We start from the raw sequence: 21,177 nt of genomic DNA, 5'->3' as shown, positions 1-21,177 counted from the left end.
CAATTGAGTTAATGTTGAGGAACCATTTCTACCATTTTCTCTTATAGGGACTTCCATTTACACTCTTAATTTTGCGAGAAACATTTTAATGTGTCGGGAACACGACCTGAAACACTAAGTATCATAATATAATTATTTAATTTTTTTGTAAGTATGTAATTACTTGTATTACAACAGAAGTATTGAATCATGTCCTCAGTGAAAAATTCTACAAAGCGAGTGGTTTTTATTTACATTAGCAAGTGCCCACACACAATGTATAAAGAATTTCATTTTATTTTTTATTTTATTATGAAGTGGGATTAGTTTTTAAAATTCTGAAAAAAGAAAAATCAGTTTTGAAAATTGGAATAATGATGAGAAGTTTCTTCGAATGCTTTTTGTTTTTCACTTTATTTTTTGTTTAATTTTTAAATAGAACATGTTATACTAATTTGGTTGTGAGGGGTCAAATTTATCTTCATGTAATTACCAAATTTGTCCTATTTTTTTATTTGAGTTCAGTTTTGGCAAGGGAGTTAAAATAGTAATTTTATAGTATTTTGATTGTTGTTGAAGATTTGTTTTAAGGAAAACTAATAAAAATGTTTTGAAAACTTTGAGTTTTAACGATAAAAATAAAATAAATAGTACTAGAATTAACTTTTTAATATAAAAATATGATTTTTCGTTCAAATAAATAGTATCGATAATTTTTCGTTAAAATTTCTATTAATTTAATAGGCAGGTTAGATAGAGGGTGGGTGTGCCTAGCAAATGGACGGGTTCAGTTAGTAGACCTCGTCTTCCTTCTTCATTAGTATAAAAGACGCTCACAGTCCGGGACACACAGTTACTTATTGAAGGAGCTGGGGAGAGAAAGAAAGCGCCAGCCTCTCCCTCGGTCCGTACAAAAGCGCGCGGATTATATCTCCAACAACCCTAAAACCCTAATCCCCCGAATCCCATATCTGAGACTTTGACAATTTTGATTGATCGATTCGAAATTCTTTTGATTTTTGAGAAATTTTGTGCCCGCCAATCGCGAACAACAACAAGAAGATGTCGTCGTCGTCGTCCAGGCGAGTCGTGAAGCGTGTAAAATACAAGGATGCAGTAAAAAACCCTGGCACTCCCGGCGTTTTAACTATGGTGCCCTATTTTTACTTATTTCTTCAAGTTTTCTCTCATTCGATCGCATTGCTTTTCGCGTTTCACTAATTACTGCTGTTGTTATTCTGCAAATTTGTATTATTTTCTACGATTGCTGATAGATGGTTATGATTTATGGGATCAGGGACATAGTTCAAAATTTCTTACATTTAAGGACATAGTCGATGAGGTTAAGCTTGCAAATCATGCACCAACAGTTGGGTTGTATTAATGAGTTTTGTCCTCGGTTGTAAGGATACCTTTGCTACAAGTTTTGAGCCAAGATATAGTTTTTGCTGGGGTCTATATGTCAAACTTCCCTAAATATGCGGCAATCGGATTTCATTGGTTTAATGTCGTTTTTGTGAATATGTTGGTCTGTGTAGGTTGAGAACAGGTTTGTGTTCAAGCCAAACGATCCCACGTCTGCCAGAATGCTTGATGTGGAGTTTAGACATATTAAAGGTACTCCTCATATTTGCAGCGGATTTATTTCTATGAAGCAAACACCTGGTTGATCATTATTTTGCTTATTTTTTTGAAAAGTCTTAGTACTCCTAGCTAAAAGACCCATATCTTTGCTAATCTTGATATTCAATCATTTAATTTCTCTGGATTATGTGCTCGCTATTGGAGGTGTTTTTTTAATTCCTTTTTTCTTGTTCTTGCTCATGAACTTTCAGGTCACAAAAACACTAAGGAGGGATCCAAGCAACCACCTTTGCTTAATCTCAGCAGCAGCAGTCGTGAGGTTTTCTTTTAGTTGTAATTTATGTTACATCCTACCACAATTTATAGCTTCTCTGATGCAGTTTCTTAATTCTTTGTTGATGGGATTCTTGCAACTGTGATGCTCCAGGGTATAAGTTACATTTTTGAGTTTCAAAGTTATCCCGATCTTCATGAATGCCGAGATTTTGTAGGTAAATCCCAATCACTTCCAGAACATGTATGAAATTTTATGATGATTGTGTCCAAAGGCTTATTTTCACATTTCTCTTTTGCTCTATATTGCTTCTTGTTGTTATAAATGTTTAATCTTGCGTGGACTGCATCGTAAGAGATAGCCAGTATCCATTGTATTTCTTTAGAAACCACTCAATGACTCATTCATCTGCAAATCTAACATTCTGCTGATTAATTCAACTTCTGTTTCTAGTTGAATTTTGTGAGTTTTCCATGCAAATACTGCCTGTAGATGCGGCCGTGGGAGGAGGACTGTTTTAATGCCTTTACCTTTTTTTAGTTATCTACAAGATTCTACATAACATTCAGTTGCCAACAGTTGTTTTTTATGCCACTGCTTTCCTTACGAGCTTTGTCCACTGAAACTTATTTTGTTTTGTTCTTGTTAGATTATTTGACTTTTCTGTCTGGGTGTGTTTTAGTTAATTATTTACTCTTAGATTGTGCTATTTGGTGTCTTTGAATAGGCAATGCCCTATCTAAGGCTACAGAAACTGCAAAAACTACTTCTGAGAGAGATGGAGTTACATTCCCTGATGAACAACTCAGTGCAGCAGAAATGGAGCTCCGTATGAAGTTATTGCAAGAAGACAGGTAGCTTTGTCTCCTCCCGATCAGATAGCAAACACCAGCATTTCACATTTTGTAGCGCCATGGAATAGTTTTGGATTAATTTTATTTCCTTATAGAGATGTTTTATTTTTAATAATTCTTTGGCTGAACTATAATATGGGTTTTTACTTTCATCTTAATGCAATAGAATCTCAGCAGGAAAGAATTAGGATAACGCACACTTTCTACAAGTTCACATGTTTTTATTTTCTATTTTGTACCATATTACATAATAGAGTTTTCTAGTCATAGACTTTTGCCCAGAATAAACTACTAAAGATTGTTAATGACAAAGTAAATCTGATGATAGCTATTTAAGAATCAGGACAATACACACCACCAACTCGTATGTTGTTTATACAAGATTGCCACTTGTCTTTATTTTCTATGTACTTCTTCTATAATAATTCTTACATTCTCCTAGTCATAACTTACCCCTAGAATCAACTTTTAATGAAAAATGTTGAAATAAATTATATAAATCTAATGACGGCTAGTGAAGAATCATGAAAGCACTCCATCAAGTCGTAGATTGTAAGTTCCCACCTGTTTTTCTAGTCAAATGTTTTCCCCCAAAACCAATTAATAACAGTTAATGTTGAAATAATTTAATGTAGATTCTGATTAGTTTGATTCCTAGCATTGATCGGGTACAACTCATACTCACTTAAAGACCAAACCTGGATGGACTCCACTTTCAACATGCTTCAGTCCCTTTTCAGTTTCAGATTGCTGAATTCAAGCATTTGGTTGATTTCTTGTCTTTTCTGCAAACAATTTGGTCCCGTGGTGTTTTCGACGAACCATCTCCTTCTTAGGTTTTTTTGGCTCGTCAAAGTGTCCTGGTTGGTTTAGGATTGTTTTAGGGAAAATTAGAGGTATACCGATTCTTGTCCTAGAGGGTTTAGGAAAGAATTTCAGTTTTCCTTACATTATGTTTGGATGATGGAAATAAACTTGGGATTTTGACAAAAGTCAGATTTTATAAATTGGTATGCACCAATTCCCTTGTTTGGATTCATAAACATAGAAATTTGGAATTCCCACATGGAAAAAGAACTAGGAATTTGGGACCTCCAATTCCCAAGTTTAAATTCTATGTAGGTAGGTGTCATTTCCCAATTTTCATGAGTGAGAGTTTAAAAATAACAATTTCCGTATTCAAAATCCATTTTTCTTTTAGGTTACCCAAACAAGTAAATTCACAAATTCTAGATAACAAAATTCCGTCATTTTAAAATTCTTTAGTAATCTTAAATTTCCTCATCCAAACATATCGTTATTCAATTTAGGTTTGGATTTCTAGAAGTCATTTTGGATTTGGATAAGTGTATTTTCCTAATCCACTTAGAATAGGAATTCAATTAGCCTTGTGACATGTAAGCCGAACCTATGCCTATAAATAGGTTGCGGCAAGGCATAAATCTGTGTGAGAAAAAACTGTGACAGCCGAGACAAGAGAGAGAGAGAGAGATTAGTTCTAGGGTTTTGCAAAAGTTCTGTAACTCTCTATTATTAATCAAAGGAGCAGCGATTTCTCTACCTAGAGAAATCAGAAATCACAACTGGACGTAGGCAAAAGTTCTGCCGAACCAGTATAAGTCTTGTGTGTTTCTAAGTTTTCTATATTTGCTAGTTTAGTCTATTGTTGTTGGTTACATTAAAGAACAAGGTCTAGTGTGCGGTTTTTTCAACACTCCTGGTACAAGCAGTCCACCAAAAAAAAAAAAAAAAAAAAAAAAGCAACTCCACATGAACAAAAATATCCAACTATCATGTTGCCTTGTTCTGTCTACAAGTTATTTCCTTGGCCTTTGTTTTCTAGGTGGAAATTTGGACGGTAATTATAGTAATAAAATCTTGTAATTTATGTTTATGATGAGCTGAGGTTTTGAGAAGGTATGTTGCAATTTCTTGTTACTAGATTGTTTGCTTCTGAGCTTTCTGTGTATAACTACTGTTTTAAGTCACTAAATTTTACTCTTCACAGTGAATTGCAGAAACTTCATATGCAGTTTGTAATCAGTGGTGTCTTGACAGAATCTGAGTTCTGGGCAACTAGGAAGGTGAGATACCGTAATGAAGACAGATTCTTATTCATGTTTGTATAAGTTGTGTTTAGTTTTAATTTTCAACTGCAAGCCTATACATAGTGTTGGTTCCCTTCTCCACCCACAGTACTACACTGACAATTGAAACAAATTTAGGAGAAAGTGTATGGTGGTTACTGTGACATTTCTGCCTTTCCAAATTTATTGCAGAAGTTGCTTGATGGAGATAGCCGTACAAAGCCAAAACAACGGGTTGGTTTTAAAAATTCAATGATTTTGGACACCAAACCTACAAGTGACGGTCGGGTAGAACATTGAACTCTCTCTCTCTCTCTGATCCATGATTTGTTTGTTCTTGCCAATAGTTACAGCTGGCACCTCCTTGATGACATTTTAATAGAACTAATTTGTGGATAATAAAGGGTTCCTTTAGTTATCCATAACTTTTTCATATCATCAACTTGTGGTGCTGAAACTAACTATTTTTGTTTTTTTGTTTTGGGAATTGTCCAGATGAACAAGGTTACATTTAATTTCACTCCAGAGATTAAATATCAGGCATGGTTATCCATTTTTCACTTCTTTGAGATAATACTTCTTTCATTTCCAACAAATACAAGTACTCTGAATGATAGTTTAGCTATCCATATTGAAAACCTCTCTTTGGCGCTTACACTTAAAGTTTTTGTTACACTGCTTTTCAGATCTTTGCTCTCAAACCAGCTGTTCACCAGGCATTTCTTAAACTAGTGCCCAGTAAGGTAGTGAGGATATCCAAACAATTCCTTACATAACCACACTATTCCATGTTAGTCATCACCCTTAGTTTGTTTGCGGATGATAAACTGAAATTGAGTAGTTTGTTATTGGCTTTCTTACTTCGCACAAAGCATGTTTTTCTAGCTTTTCCTGTTTATAATTCCAGATGACAGAAAAAGACTTCTGGACAAAATATTTCAGAGCTGAATTCCTCCACAGTACCAAGAATGCCGCTACAATTGCAGCAGAAGCTGCCGAGGATGAGGAACTGGCAATTTTTTTAAAGGAGGATGAAATAGTGGCAAGGGAAGCTCGTCAGAAGGTGCTCTTAAAAAAATTGTTTCCTTTGCCCTCTAAGTCTTGATTTACCTTGGATGCTGCTGGTGCATTTGTTTATATTCTTATTTTTATGCCTTTCTGTTTTTCTAGATTCGACGGGTTGATCCAACTTTGGATATGGAAGCTGACCAAGGGGATGATTATACACATCTTCCTGTATGTTTTCTAGAACCTTTCTTGAGTCTCTGATTTTAGTAGCCTCTATGTTTGCACAAAGGCAGCCTTCTAATTTTCTTCTTACCCCCAAATTGTATGGTCGTTTGTCATATGATTTGCAGTCATAGATGTGGTACATTGGAGAAACATTCCTCAGCAGTTCCCCTATTTCATATTGATATTCAGAATACCCACTTATGCCTTTGATCCACAATGAATTTTTTTTCTTATCATCCTTAACGTCGTCTCTATGATGCCATAAAGTTGATTTCATTTTTTTCCGTGTCTGATCTGGTTGATATGTCTTAAAAATCAGGATCATGGGATTTTTCGTGATGGTAGCAAAGACATCACTGAACTGCAGAATGAGCAGTACAGGAGGACTTTATTGCAAGACCTTAACAGGCAAGGGGCTGTTGTTCTTCAAGGAAGAACTGTCGGTTAGAGTTTCTCCTGAATCTATTCTATTTTCATTCCTATAATTAATAAATGTCGTGAACCACTTCTATCTACTTGCATTAAGTATAAATGATTTTGGTGTTGTTTGATTAACTGGCTGAGCTATATTTTTCATCTATTATTTAGTAGATAACTTTGAACCTGACTGCAGATGGGGATTTAGAAGATCCAGAAAATGTTGCAGAGGCACTTATGCGGTCAAGACAGGGTTAGCATTGTCTTTTGTTCCCCCCTTTGGTTTATCCATTGGGATTTTTTATCCATGCCACTCTCCCCTCAATATTTCATCTTTTATCTTTCACCGGTTGTTTTTGCAGAGCCTGAAGAGAGTGCTGTGCAGGAGAGACTTGATAGGATTACTCGGATGAATGAGATAGATGACCTTCGAGAGCCTCACGATCATCCTGTTGCTCAATTATGTATTAAGGTTCACCTTGACATCATTCTTCCAACAGGCCAACGGTTTTAATGCAGAAGTTGCACTCTTTTTGTTTTCTTCTGACGCTGCAGATCTTTCATTTTTTCTGAAAACAGGATCCTCGAGACTACTTTGACACGCAACAAGCTAATGCACTGAAAACTTTGGATGACTCACGAATTGGAACTGAACAGAAAAAATGCAGCATGACTACTGAGGAAGCATATGGCTCATTGAGGGAGTCTATATCTAAAATTAAGAGCATTGGATTGAAAAATTCCACAGTTGAACCAGAAATTGCTCTTACGGTAATATAAGTGGCTGGTCTTTATGATATGTACAGTTATAAAAATGTATACTTCAACTGCCAGAAATTTTACTGCCCATTTCTGTGGTGTAGGTTCTTAATGGGCTGACTCAGAATATTTCAAGTACCAAGTATCAACTTGGAAAGAATCCTCGGGAGAGTATTCTGGACAGTTTGCCGAGCAGAACGAAAGAGGAACTGCTGCATGTAAGTGAATAACACTCGTTTATTTTCTATATACTATTAGCTGCTTTGTAAGTAAAGTATTATAGTGGAAGTTAACTGCGGCTGGCTCTGTTCTCTTTGACATAGAGTTGATTAAGTTGCATTAGGTTTTGTTTACTTCACAGTTCTTATTTGATTTATGGGTACGTTCTTATTCCAGCATTGGATGTCCATTCAAGAATTACTGAGGCATTTTTGGTCTTCATATCCAATTACGACAGCTTATCTTTCTACAAAGGTTAGCTCTGTTTCCTTTATGCTTTACGAAAATCATTACTCATTAACATCACTGTTTGAATCTCTTCAACATGGGTTTTTTTTTTTAAAATTATTTTTGTTCTTTGTGGATTCATTAAATTATTCACACAGGTAGGCAAACTGAAAGATGCCATGTCACAAATCTATCGACAGCTAGAGGTATCATTCCTGCTATTTTATTTTTTTTCTCATTTGTTTTGTTTCCGGGCTATTTAAACATAACCCACATGCATTTTCTAAGCATATGAAACACCATTTTGTGGTTTATAAAAATAGTTGTCAGAAGTTCAAAGCTATAACCAATTTTGGTCTCCTTTAGTGTCATTATTGACGTTTAGCTGTTTTAAAATTTTTCATGTGGAATGTGGAGTAATTTTATAGTAACTGCTGAAACCATCCCACTAGTGTTGTCTGCCTCATCTATTCTAGGTTCCTTCACCTCAAAAGTGGTTAGTTCTCTTGGTGCCTTCTTTGCCTCGTGGCTAACACAGTTACACAGTATCATCCTCTATTAAATCCGATCTCCATATAGCTTTCTGACAATCAGTTGGGGATCTTCTGTGAATGTGTCTTAAACCAAACTGCATGTCAATGGCAACCTGGGTGTACGGTGGATCTTCATTGGAGTGGATAGATGGAAAGAGATTTGGAGGAGAGAGACATTGGTTTCTTATTGGAGGATTTGATGCATAATTTAATTTACTGCTTTGACCGCTCTGAGATTCTTAGCTAGTGGTCCACCTTCGCAGTTCAACATCTTAGTTCTGTTTCATGAAAAAGGGTGTAGGAAAAACAGAAAGAAAAAAAAAAATATCATTTTGGTTATCTTTCGAAACTCTCGTTTTTGTTTTTCATATATGCAATATTGATTTCATGTTTATATCCCGCATTGTAATCAGGCTTGATTGTTTTGAAAGAAGGTTTAGGATCTACTTGGTTCACGTATCGGTTGAAATTTTCCAGGAGATAAAGGAATCAGACTTCCGGCACCAGGTTTCACTCCTTGTTCGTCCAATGCATCAGGTCAGGACCTTGCTTCCATTTTTAGTTTTAGCTTTAAGTGAATGAATTAATAAATTTGAATATGAATGTGAAGAAACAATCTTGTTTATAGGATTTTTACAACGTGTTATCGATGACAGAGTAAGCTGGAAACTCTCTAATGCTTTATACGATCAACCTTTTGTAACATGCTTTGCTGCTTGTTCTGTAGGCCAAGTGCGCTCTTTCTGTTTTGTGTATTCTTTCAGCAAAAAAGAGTATTGTCTTAAGGAACCAATCCACTTGCGCTAAACTATTTACTTTAGTGTTTATATTTGATTGTTTTGGTTGCGGTTAGTGGCCTTTATCTATAGGCTCTTGATTGTTTTGGTTATATTTGATTATTTATAGGCCTTTATCTATAGGCTCTTGATTGGTAGTGGCCTTTAGTGTTTATATTTGATTGTTCTGGTTGCGGTTAGTGTTTATATAATGATTATTTTGGTGCAGGCTCTTGATGCGGCCTTTCAACATTATGAATCTGACTTGCAGAAAAGAGCTGCAAGGAGTGCAGAGATGCCAAATGGAAATGCGTAGGAGAAAGTTTGCCCTTGATTGGTTCACTCAATGTCCCGCGTTTTATCTTGTTGCGATCGTATACTGCATCCAATCAATTTTGCTATGAGGTTGTGCTAGATTGACGAGGTTTTTTTGACGTTGTAAAATATACATTGATGTTCTTGAGTATTGACCAATTGTGTCCAATTGTTCAATAGAGGAGTCAACAATTGGGTGGAAGTATTCTTGTATGGACTAGCGGCTTCTGCGCAGCATTATGTGTTGCTTCTAATAACATACATTTTTCTCTACGCCCTATTGACTCCAAGTTTGCGTTTGCAGTAGCCTACTCAGTGGCACTAGTAAGTACACAAATTATTCGGGAAGGTTTTTTACCAAGGCTCACTGCATTAATGTGAAGATTAAAATTTAGGATGTGCTTATGTTTCTTTCTTTTTTTTTTCTTTTGATTAAATTGACAACTTTCATTACAATTAAAATTAGTACAAGGCCCAAAAAAATGGGTAAACAACTACATGTAAAGTAAAAGGCCCAAGTAAAATGAGAGCAGCGACCCAAGATACAACAAGAGGCCCATACAAGCTTAGGCCTGAAGGCAATAAAAAACAGACAATAAAAAATCCTAATCTCCAGCAGCAAAGACCACATCGTTGCCCCGGTCACATCCTCGAAGGCGGCCAAACTCCGAACCGATAAAGTAGACACCAGATCTAAGTCCCCTTATGAACCCCTACAAATATATACAAACAAAGTAATATGTGGGAAGAGGGTGAGGCTAAGGGGTATGTAAATACCCAACACTTGGCCTCAATGGAGATCCGGCATGCTGGTTGGATGAGGGGAAGTGAGGGCAGGAAGTGGAAATGATATCCAATTTTTGCAAGCCGATCCAAGCACATGGTGGGATGGGGATGACGTATTGCAACTAGGGAGGTGGGAGGTGGGAAGAAGGGAAATAAAAGACAAAAAAGCAGTAAAAGCAGGCAAAAAAAGGCCAGATAAGAGGCAAGAAGCCCTAGATAGTTGAGACTCGGCTCAAGGAAAACTGGGATTAAACTCAAGGGAGAACCAAGAATTAAAAAGGAAGGGAGAAAACTGGAAAAGATGAAGGAAGATGAGAAGGGAAGCAGGGAGGGGGAGGAGATGACGGGGGAAAGAAACTAGGGAAAGTGCAAAGAAAGGAGAACCTGAGAAAACCCGGGAGGAAAAGGAGAAGAGGGAGGAAACGAATAAAGGAAGGAAGGAGGGAGGGAGGATGCCTCCGACACCTAAGCCAAAGGCTAAGGTCGGCGCGAAATTGCTGGGAGTCTTTCACAGAGGGAAGTTTAGAGAAATAAGAGGGGAGACTTTTTGTCTGCGTAATTCGTCCATGCTTATGTTTCTTTTATTATATTGCTTTGTTTCATCCTATGATAATGTTCAAGTAGCATATCTTTTGATTATGATGTTTACATTTGAGTTTTGAATAGGCTAATTTGGTCTTTTACTTTTGGGTGAGAAGGCGAGGCTAAAGCCTCTAAAATTGCAAGATGACATTGTTAACACTCAAAATTGTAAGGTTAACAAACTTAATTAAATAGCATAAGATGGGCAATGGGCTAAAATTAAATAGATTCAAATAAATAAGTGGTTCATTCTTCAAATCGGGCTACGTCCATTATATTACTCTTAATAAATTGATTTCAAGACTAAATAGCACTTGGCTAATACATTCACTCTATTTTCTCCGATTCGTCCGACCCCATTATGGAGATCTTTACCTGCCCCTTGAGGCCTCTCAAACCGATATTTAATGTTCTAACTACTTGTTCTATCTTTCTGACCACTTTTCACCTATTTGCCCAGGTTTCTATCAACGAAGTGACGTTCTGGCAATCAAAAGGCAAAACCTTTCAAGGGCCAAGTGCCTCGAGCATCCCGTTCAGACCTTGGTTAATCTGCCTTGCCGAGCAATGTCTTGATTGCCCTTATGTCCCATTCTAGGTCTTTACCATTGTCTGCACGTCGCTGAATAGTTTAAGTAGCACAGTTCAATTCTTGGAGATCTGTGCCATAAAGTTGTCAACACTCCCACATGATCTTAGTCGGGTAGTCCTTATTTCGTCTCGGATGGTAGGGCTGGCTCTCTCCGAATTCCTTGGGCCTTGGGTTTTCTGGCCTTTCCTTAGGCTTATGTCCATGGGTGGGCCTAACTGGGCCATCGTTAACAAACACGAAGCCTTGAAACACCTAAAACATCATCGTCCAAAAGAAACCTAATACAATAAGGGAGGCCACTTCCTAGGTCAGTAAGGCGGTCTGCCACCTTGTAATTCTCAAGAAGATGCACAACTACATATTCCAGCAAAATGTGATTGTGGACTCATTTGGAAAATCACTTGAAAATGTCTTTAACATGTGCCCCTTTCATAAAGCAATTCAAGGGTTTTTTTGAACACATAAGAATTAAAAAAAAAAATCTAAACATAATTGAAAGTATTTTTAGTGTTTGAAAGCGTTTTTTGTTATTTTTAAAAGCACTTCCAAACAGCCTTAACTAGGTGTGGGCACTTGAACCCAAAAACCAAAACCGAAACACGAACCAAATTGAACAGCACTGAACGGTTTGGTTTTGCGGTTTCAAAATGGTTTCGGTTTGAAACTGAACCGAATGAAGGAAAAACGGTTTGGTTTCGGTTCCGGCCATCTGAAACCGAACCGAAACTGAAACCACATAAATTTATTAAATGTTAAATTCTAATTGATTATTTCATTGAGTCCATACATTTAGCTCAATCCGAGGGGATAGGTTTCGTGATAAATCAAAACCGTAGCTTCGGAAGAAACACTAGTCAAAGAAGCCAAACTAGTACACTGAATTCGGATAATCTAACTCCTGAAGAGCGAAGAAAAGAGTACTTAATCCAAGGGTTGTCAAAGCTAGAAGGATTGAGCATTGAACTATCCAATGTGAACAAAGCAGTAACCATAGAGTATGACAGCTTCATCCACATGTGCTTTGCTCTGCTCTAGGCAATCGTGTCGGCGAAATCAAGAAGCTTTTGGTAGAGAGTAGCAATGCCGAGAGAGAAGGGTTTGCAAGAAAAATGAAGCGGTTTTTGGAGGAATGTGAGGCGGAGCTCACAGTGGTGAGAGACGAGCAAACTAGGGTTATGGAGCTTGTGAGGAAAACAACCGAGTACTACCAAGCTTCGAGAGACAAAGGAGCTACACCATTTTAGCTTTTTGTTATTGTGAAAGATTTTCTAGACATGGTTACCCTTGTTTGTGCAGAAATTTCAAGTAAACTATAGAAGAAAAGTTGTACCGTAGAAGAGAATTGAAATGTATATAAAAGAAAAATGAAATGAGATACAACTAGGTAACCATAATACTTTTTTCAAACAATGATGTCAAACCAAACCGAACCAAATGGTTTGGTTTCAATTCGATTTTAACCTCAAAATCGTACCGAACCAAACCGCAAAAACTTTCGGTTTTGATTTTGATTTCACTCAAAACTGCACTAAACCGAATTGTGCCCACCCTGACCTTAACTGGAAAAATACATTCTTTCGCCAAAAAATAAAATAAAAAGCATCTGGGCTCCGTGGGCAAGTTTGCAATTCAGCCCAACTAGTCTATGTCTAATGCTCTGGTCTGGCCCAAACGTGAAAGGACAGTTTTTTTTTTGGTCGGAGCATAACGCCCGCAGGGCAAAAGCAGATAACCACCAAACCCCTTCTTCCTTCTTCCACCTTCATTTCCCAGATTCCTAGGGTTTAAGCATTTGCACCTCTCTCACAGTCACAGTCTCACAGCCATGTCATTCTACCGCCTGCTCCTCCGCTCTCTCCGCCGCCCTTCCACCCCAACAACCCTACCCCTAACCCAATCCCTCTCCTCTCTCCACCTCCACAACCCTAGCCATAACATTCCTCTCCATCTCACCACCCCCACGCGCACCTTCGCCTTCTCCTCCACCGAAGAAGCCGCCGCTGAGCGCCGACGCCGCAAGCGCCGCCTCCGCATCGAGCCCCCGCTCAACGCCCTCCGTCGGGACTCACGCCCCCCTCCTCCACGGGACCCGAACGCCCCCCGCCTACCTGACACCACCTCCGCCCTCGTCGGTCCCCGCCTCAACCTCCACAACCGCGTCCAGTCGCTCATCCGCGCCGGAGACTTGGACGCGGCCTCCGAGGTTGCGCGCCGCTCGGTTTTCTCCAACACTCGCCCCACCGTCTTCACCTGCAATGCCATTGTGGCTGCAATGTACCGCGCCAAGAGGTATAATGACGCTATTGCCCTCTTCCACTTCTTCTTCAATCAATCAAACATTGTTCCTAACATTGTATCTTATAATAATTTGATTAATACTCACTGCGACGAGGGCCGTGTCGATGTGGGCCTGGAGATTTATCGGCATATAATTGCAAATTGCCCCTACAGTCCCTCGCCCGTGACATACCGGCATTTGACTAAAGGGTTGGTCGATGCTGGAAGGATAGGTGAGGGTGTGGACTTGTTGAGGGAGATGTTGAATAAGGGCCACGGAGCGGATTCTTTGGTTTATAATAATTTGATTAAGGGGTTCTTACATTTGGAGAATATGGAGAAGGCTGTTGAGCTTTTTGATGAGCTTAAAGAGAGATGTTTGGTTTATGATGGGGTCGTGAATTCAACGTTTATGGATTGGTTTTTCAACCAGGGGAAAGAGAAGGAGGCGATGGAGTCATACAAGTCCTTGCTTGATAGACAGTTTAGGATGGTCCCGGCAACTTGTAATGTTCTCTTGGAGGTATTGCTTAAGCATGGGAAGAAGAAGGAAGCCTGGGATTTGTTCGATCAGATGTTGGATAATCACACCCCGCCAAACTTCCAGGCTGTGAATTCGGATACATTTAACATTATGGTTAATGAGTGTTTTAAGCTTGGAAAGTGTGATGAGGCGATTGCCACCTTCAAGAAGGTGGGGACAAAGGTGAATTCAAAGCCATTTTCTATGGATGTTGCGGGGTATAACAATATCATTGCTAGATATTGTGACAATGGGATGTTGCTGGAGGCTGAGACACTGTTTGCAGAATTGTCCTCAAAGTCATTGACCCCGGATGTCACGACTCATAGGACGCTGATTGATGCATACTTGAAAGTAGAGAGGATAGATGATGCTCTTAAGATATTTAGCAGGATGGTGGAGGTTGGTCTGCGAGTGGTTGCTAGTCTTGGTAATAGGGTGTTTGATGAATTGATTAAGAACGGGAAGGTAGTAGACTGTGCGCAGATTTTGAAGAAAATGGGAGAAAAAGAACCAAAACCCGATGCCAGTTTTTATGAAGCTGTGATCAAGGGCCTTTGCAATGAAGGTGCGCTTGATACAGGCCGTGATTTATTGGAAGAGATGGTGAGGTATGGCATTGGTGTTCCTCCAGCATTACAGCAGTTTGTAAATGAGGTTTTTGGAGAAGCTGGGCGTGGTGAAGAGATTCAGAGAGTATTAAATACAAATAGGCGAGGATACCAACCACTACCTAGGGAGGCACCACCTCGGCAATTCCAACCAAGGTCGCCTCAAATGGCAGGACAGGAGCCTCCGTCAGGACCTTCTCAAATGGCAGGACAATATCGTCCGTCTTCGGCACTGCCTCAAATGACTAGACAATATCAGCCGCCATCTGGACCCTATCAGCCACCATCTGGAACGTATCAGCCGCCTTCTGGACCCTATCAAATGACTGGAACTTATCAATCACCACCAACACCTCCACAGATGGCTACAAGCCAGCACCCCACAGCTCAATCCCCTCAAATGACTGGACAGTATTACTCTCCATCAGGAGCCTCCCAAACAGCAGTACCACTCCACCCTCCGTCCGGACTCCCTCATGTGACAGCTTTGTACCCGCCATCTGAAGCTTTTCAGAGCTTAGGACCACAGCGCCCTCTGTCAGAACCTGCTCAAGGGACAGGATCTCACCAATCACCATCAGAACCCCCACAAAATACAGAACAGGTGGCAGCTGCTTGGTCCTTAGATATCAAGTGATTGATAGAGATGCCGGCAATTTTGTCTTGATTGTTAAGTTGGCCAATGCTACATTGAACTTACGTTAAGTGTCTCTCCATGCTGCAAGCTTAAAGCGTTCAATTGGGTGTATAAGGGGCTCTCGTGACTGAATTCTCTTTTATATGCTCTATAGCGATTAATAGGATAAGTTATTTATTCTTGTGCTCGGCCATCTTTATGGTTGTTAAAGATTACTTTGACTTATATGAAAATTACCATTCAATTATCAAGTTGTGCATGTTAAATATGTGTTGAGATTCACACCCTAAAGATGCACGGTAGGTGAATACATCCTAGTGAATGGTTCGGTTTGGTAGTTTGATTGTTGTTCTTCAAACCGGTTCCTTGTGGTGACTTGCATTTTTGCACCATTTGGCACTGCCCCAGCTTTAGTTTTTCAGGGGACTATGCTCGGTTGAAATCTATTTCTCCCCCCCCATTGCTTATATATTTAATTGTTGTCTATACATTCTATTGTGTTCTTATACAGTCGTGTTTCATTATTTTTTATTGATAGAAGAAAATTAGTGACACTGTTATGGTTCTTCATTCTACATCATTTTCAGTATTTTGTTTTGAATCAGTATGTCTGTGTATATTTCATTTTGCTCCCATTGACTTAGCTCCTTTTTAGTCGACTATGTATTTGTATTTGTATTCAGGCAAGTACTTGGCCTTGGTTTGAGAGATGAAAAATCATAAAAGACCGTCTTATCTCTTACTTTTCGAGCAGGACTTGTTAATTAACTTGTATTGAGTAATGTTTCATTTTTCGCTTCTTTCCTTTGTTTATATGTGCCTGCTAGTTACCTACAATATACTATATATTTGATGTTTTACATTCCATATAGCCAGGCGACTCAATGTCTGGTGTACGTACGTATACACGAATTAATGCATACTATTTGAAATTCTATGACTGCTGTAGAATAATGCACTGTGGGTTGTGTTTCATATGCGTATAATTCTAGGAATGCAATGCATCCTCTCGTCTTGAGCAGTTGGGCTAACGGTTAGGGTTGGGGGATCATTTCAATTTTCTTATGAGAGAGCATTACAGGTACGTATGATACTCCCCCCTTGCTGCAGTCTAATGTTGGAACACAATATCTAGCTTGGATTACAGGTAAAACAGGATTAGGGCTTCCTGCCAAGACTTGATGGGAGTTTCCGGTAAGCACCCGCTGTCACTGTGCCAGGATCAGGGGTTCGCTGCAGTCTAATGTCATCGTCATGTTGCCGGAGCAACAGACAGTCTCCGCACTGCTGCTGGTTAGTCCACTGTATTCTTCTCCAAAGCCGCTTCTTCTTCCCCCATTTTCTTCCAAATAAGTCGGGATCCCAGCCCTCGGCCTCTCCAGTCCAAACCCAATCCCAAGCCCAAGAAATTCGGAGTTGTTAAATTCTGAAAAATGTAGTGGGAATGTCAGCCAAGATTCTGAGATGTATTGCCTTTCCTTGGACTGAGATTTTGGTTTCCATTGTTGTTCAGATCTTGCTTGTACGAGTGTTTTTGTAAACGTGAACTTAGAAAAGCAGATATCTGAATTGAAACGCTTGCTGACACTCTCTAACACATGTAAATTCCACATACAGATATAAGCCCCGTCTCTAATACATGTAAATTCCACATACAGATATAAGCCCCGTCTTTTACATGAGTGTGTCATAAAATGTCAATTTTGTGCCTACAATAGAACAAGAATAATAAGTCAAATTACATGTACAGTCGCTGTAGTTTCACGAGTATCTAACTTTTGTATCGAATACGAATATGCTCACTCCCATTGGTTGTTATTTGATTTCACCAAGACAACACAAGCCAAAACTCGAGGCTTTCTCCAATGTTCATCAAAAGTGCATATTTAAGTTACATATTATAACAATTATTTAGTACTATGGTCTAGTGGTATTCCTCTTCATTTGTAAGTTAGAAGTTTTAAGTTCGATTCTCGTTAAAAACGAATTTAAACCACATTATTGTTAATCCATTATGAGGTGTAGCCTACCCTCTTCCCCCTTAAGGTAAATAATATCGTTTGTTGAAAAAAAAAAAAAAGTCACACACTACTTTAGTCTAAAGTAGGAAATCCAAATACACTGTTCAACTGAACAGTGTTTTTGGCCCAATTTCACTTTATTTACAAAATTGCCACTGCCTTTTCTTTCCGCCCCCTCCGACTCTCTCTCCGTGTTCAACTGAACAGTGATTTGGGGAAATTTCGGTTTATTTACAAAATTGCCACCGCCTTTTTTGGGCTGCTTGTGGAAATCTGATCCCATGTTTTGATTGGTTAAAATAATTAAGAGATAAAAAAGAGTGGAGAATTAGTGTCAAGAGTAGTGATGGAAAAAATGAGGAAAAAAAGACAGATGTGGAAGAAAGGGAGGACTGAAAATCGAGGAAAGTGAAGAGAAAAAAAAAAAAAATGGAAAGTGAGCAGCCAAAAGAGAAAAAATGAGGAAAAAAAAGGCTTCATGTGGGGATTTGGCAAAAGAGAAAAGCAAGAGAAGGGAGACAGAGCAGGAACAAGGTGTGGTTTTGTTGTTGGTTTTATCCAAATTTTTGATTTGGAATTTGCTTTGAACTTACGTGTTATTAGTTTAGTCTAATTTAGTGTTGGTTCATCTAGGTTTGTGGCTAATTTAATGTTAATGTTGATCTAGACGTTTATCTAGGTTTGCACCACTGTTTGTTCTCGGTTTCTGTATGTAGTTTTGGTAGAATTGGACTCTTCTTTTTAACTTAATTAAAGTGTGCGAGACTTAATTGAATGAAAGTTTAGTTTGGTTTGATCATGATGAGGTGTTTGACGTTGGGTGTATCATCCTTTGGCCAATGGAAATGTGTAATTCCCATCTTCCGGTGATAAGCTTTTAGGATTTGTGGTTCATAAAGATCATTCACTGTATAGAAGCATTATGATTTCTGGGCTTTGATGTTTCATTTAGTTTTGTTATGTTTGGATTACAAGTTTTTCAAATGGTTTGGTTCTTCTTGGGCCGTGCTATGCAAGAAGGTGAAGAATTTTAACTAAGGGTTCATCCAGGAGCTCTGTGTGTTACCGTTAAGTACGGTGTTCATCGATCTCAACTTTTAATTTGTTTCTCAATTTTTTATAGTTTTGGATTTGTAAAAACCCTTGATTGAATTGGATACTACCATGGTCCCTTACAGGAGAAAAAAGCTTCCATTTTTTTTCTTAAAATTTTAGTTTTTGTTATTTTTTTTTTCAGAGGAACTCAGGTGGTAGCTGTATGACTAATTAGCTACAAAAGTTATATATTCTTATGAGTACGCTATGGATGCTGGTTTGCTATGTCACTTTTTGGGATGAAATTACTATAAATACACAGGAAAAATTGGATTGATATTATTGGTCTTGTTATAACAAAATGGTTTAATTATTTGATTTAACGGAATCTAACGATTGTTGTTCCATTGTGTAACTTAAATATGCAATTAATGTGCATCGGAGAAAATTCAAGCCAAATACATTTAACTTTAACTTTTGTATAATATATCTATAACTTTTGTATAATATATTGATGATTACCTTCCGAATTTTGAGAACTAACTCATTCTCTCAACTCAGTGACGGAGAGAACCAACTCAATAATATCTCTATATCCAAAACTACCTGCCTGTACATTTTTGCATTTGGGACAAAATCGACTCGAGTCCTACCAAAATTCTCCGCTGAAAAAGCCGGAAATTCTCAATATTCCATCACCGCCGCGGCGAGCTTGAGCAGAGGCTCCAATGCAGTTGGTGCAAACTTCCGAGCAAATAGGTAACATATGGATTTCATCTCCGCATTGTACTGACACGGCGCTCCATTATTCCTTATCCACCGCAGGAAATCTTCTGTAATATTGTCTCCTTCGTACGTTGTAGGGTGCGGACCTCGCAGTGACCAGTCAACCCATGTCACAGTCCGATTCGAATTCAGCGACCCTTGGAGCATGTTGATGTAAGTAGGCAGGTAATGCTCATCCGGGAAGCATGCAGGCAAACAATAGTTGCTGAAGATTGTGTAATACTTTGTTTCCGAAACTATATATACGGATAACGCACGGCTAAGTTCAAACCACTGCGACCCTTTCCTCCACTGACGCAGTGTAATATCGGGAAACATATTGCGCCTGTAACGCCCACGGCCATAACGCCCAGGATCATCGTATGACTCGACATAGCTATGGTTTGAAGCAACGAGATACTCGTAGACAGTAGTGAAATTATAGATCGGGATGCAGCTCTCCGAGAGAAGAACAAAGCGCTCATTGGAGAGGTCAAGCAAAGCATTCGCTAGAAGGCGCCTCTCTGCATCAAGCAACGTTAGTGTCCCCCATGAAACCGGCTGCAGAGAAGAAATTTTTTAAAGGTAAGCATCAGGTAACTCTTTAAGAACGTAGACCATACTATCTTCGCGAATGATAGATGGACACAAAATAATAGTAAATGCTACATACTCTCGGGCCTTTTTTTTTTTCATCTCAGATTACTCGATAATTCAGAACAATCTCAGGGTACAAGTTTAAGACAAATCTAAGTGATCTAACAATATCGTATACCGCTACCTAACTGATACGTGGACATTACGCCCATTGAAACTCTCTTAAACTACGAAGAAGGAATTACAACACCATGCTAAAACTTAGTGTTACGACGACAAACAAGTAAATCTACTGTAAGGATCACGAAGAGGAAATAGCAAGACATGGATTCAGAAAAAAGAAGTTTTGCACCAAAGCAATAATGATTCATAGCACTTCAATTGAGGCTACTTGTACCTGACTGGGGATTTGGCGTAGATAAAAAGGAGAGGTGGTAGATACATTGAGCTTATAACCCGGAATCACGTGGACGTAAATTGAGAAATACTTGTCATGGCCCTGAAAGAACCTCTCCCATAATGGCAGCAAGGGCAAGGGTCCTCTAGTCAAAAACATGAAAGCCACTTTAGGCACTCTCTCGAATGGAAACTCTCGCTTTCTCGGCACCATTGAAGCTCTCCAAAAGAGCTCATCATCAGACAGACCGTGTGTCAAATTCTTCGGCTGAAGAAACGTCTCCATACTCATACAATCAACCTTGTCACTAACTGGCACAATTGTACAATTCTTCTCCTCGTGCGGCTTATTGGCGGAGAGGTGATTGATAAGCGAATAATTCTCAGTTTGGGAACCAAAATACCGGTTCATATGCGCCCTCGTTGCTAATCCTATAACGACCCCCATAACAAAAACTATCAAGAACGAGAGAATCTGCAAGAGTTTGAGCAAACCAGTGTTCTTCTCGTAGTCTTCTCTGCCTCTTGCCATGGCTTTCCAGTTTCCAGAAAATAAATTCAAATCCAAATTCCCAGTCTAAATTCTCAGTACCATTTATGTAATATATGAACACACAAACACTTCAATTCTGGAGAATCAGCAATGATTTATAACTGAAACTGTGAACAAATAGTGCCTCAAACCACAATTGGAAAATCAAAGGAATATAACAAAACTCAAAGTCCTTTGGGTACCTCTAACTCAATCGATGAATGATGGATGATGAAGATATCATCCAAAAACTATAAACATCCAGGGGAAAATTCTGGGGAGGAAGTAGATGAAGCAGAGAGATTTGATTTGGTGGTGAGAAGAACATAGAGAGTGGTTCAGAAGGAAGATGTGAGAGAGTTTGAAGACAAGGACCTCACAAACCGGAGCATATACAAAGTGGGGTTGGTGATGGATTTTGACTGGGAGACGAGAGAGAGGGGGGGAGCGTGTACTTTGTGGGCTGACTCTGATTGAATCCGAGTGCTTTGTTTGTTTGTTTGTTTACGATTGAAAGAAAGAAAAACAGCGCCAGCAAAGTGGAAAGTGGAAACTTGAAAGTTGA

The 21,177-nt window shown here is 38.9% G+C and overlaps 3 protein-coding genes and 1 long non-coding RNA gene across 13 annotated transcripts; 3 read left to right on the top strand and 1 right to left on the bottom strand.

Annotated features, from left to right (window-relative positions):
* The first annotated feature begins 736 nt into the window (after nt 1-736).
* LOC137713632 (general transcription and DNA repair factor IIH subunit TFB1-3) lies at nt 737-9,531 on the top strand. Of its 8 annotated transcripts, none has more exons than XR_011065324.2 (20): nt 737-1,131; nt 1,518-1,596; nt 1,815-1,882; nt 1,991-2,054; nt 2,565-2,691; nt 4,700-4,775; nt 4,971-5,066; nt 5,274-5,318; nt 5,465-5,521; nt 5,686-5,841; nt 5,949-6,014; nt 6,331-6,454; nt 6,625-6,681; nt 6,791-6,900; nt 7,008-7,199; nt 7,292-7,405; nt 7,584-7,661; nt 7,793-7,840; nt 8,602-8,704; nt 9,173-9,531. XR_011065324.2 is itself a non-coding variant. In XM_068452960.2 (20 exons), the coding sequence occupies exons 1-20, from the start codon at nt 1,042-1,044 to the stop codon at nt 9,257-9,259; spliced, it is 1,794 nt and encodes a 597-aa protein (XP_068309061.2). In that variant the 5' UTR covers nt 737-1,041; the 3' UTR covers nt 9,260-9,531. The 8 variants fall into 8 exon arrangements, 3 of the variants coding, with proteins under 3 accessions (XP_068309061.2, XP_088541810.1, XP_088541811.1); XR_011065323.2 differs by having other exon boundaries at nt 8,581-8,704; XR_015956658.1 differs by having other exon boundaries at nt 7,292-7,409; nt 9,173-9,262.
* Nucleotides 9,532-12,930: 3,399 nt separating this feature from the next.
* On the top strand, nt 12,931-16,861 carry LOC137739722 (pentatricopeptide repeat-containing protein At1g10270). 3 transcript variants are annotated; one of them, XM_088686474.1, is made up of 2 exons: nt 12,931-15,233; nt 16,414-16,861. In XM_088686474.1, exons 1-2 carry the CDS (start codon nt 13,044-13,046, stop codon nt 16,426-16,428), a joined length of 2,205 nt encoding a protein of 734 aa, XP_088542600.1. In that variant the 5' UTR covers nt 12,931-13,043; the 3' UTR covers nt 16,429-16,861. The 3 variants fall into 3 exon arrangements, with proteins under 3 accessions (XP_088542600.1, XP_068335508.2, XP_088542599.1); XM_068479407.2 differs by having other exon boundaries at nt 16,402-16,861; XM_088686473.1 differs by having other exon boundaries at nt 16,348-16,861.
* Nucleotides 16,862-17,568: 707 nt separating this feature from the next.
* LOC148690316 (uncharacterized) lies at nt 17,569-19,835 on the top strand. Its single transcript, XR_015956194.1, has 3 exons — nt 17,569-17,821; nt 18,884-19,081; nt 19,186-19,835. It is a non-coding gene; the product is annotated as an uncharacterized LOC148690316 (long non-coding RNA).
* Nucleotides 18,735-20,838, bottom strand: LOC137715298 (glycosyltransferase BC10-like). Its single transcript, XM_068454576.2, has 2 exons — nt 20,082-20,838; nt 18,735-19,648 (listed from the first exon to the last, which is right to left on the bottom strand). The coding sequence occupies exons 1-2, from the start codon at nt 20,610-20,612 to the stop codon at nt 19,007-19,009; spliced, it is 1,173 nt and encodes a 390-aa protein (XP_068310677.1). The 5' UTR covers nt 20,613-20,838; the 3' UTR covers nt 18,735-19,006.
* Nucleotides 20,839-21,177: the final 339 nt, after the last annotated feature.

This window comes from Pyrus communis, chromosome 15, assembly GCF_041283825.1.
Source record: "Pyrus communis isolate YQ-2024b chromosome 15, ASM4128382v1, whole genome shotgun sequence".
NCBI classification, from domain to species: domain Eukaryota; kingdom Viridiplantae; phylum Streptophyta; class Magnoliopsida; order Rosales; family Rosaceae; genus Pyrus; species Pyrus communis.
The sequence above is the reverse complement of the archived record's forward strand: the minus strand, read 5'-3'. Positions and strand labels throughout refer to the sequence as shown.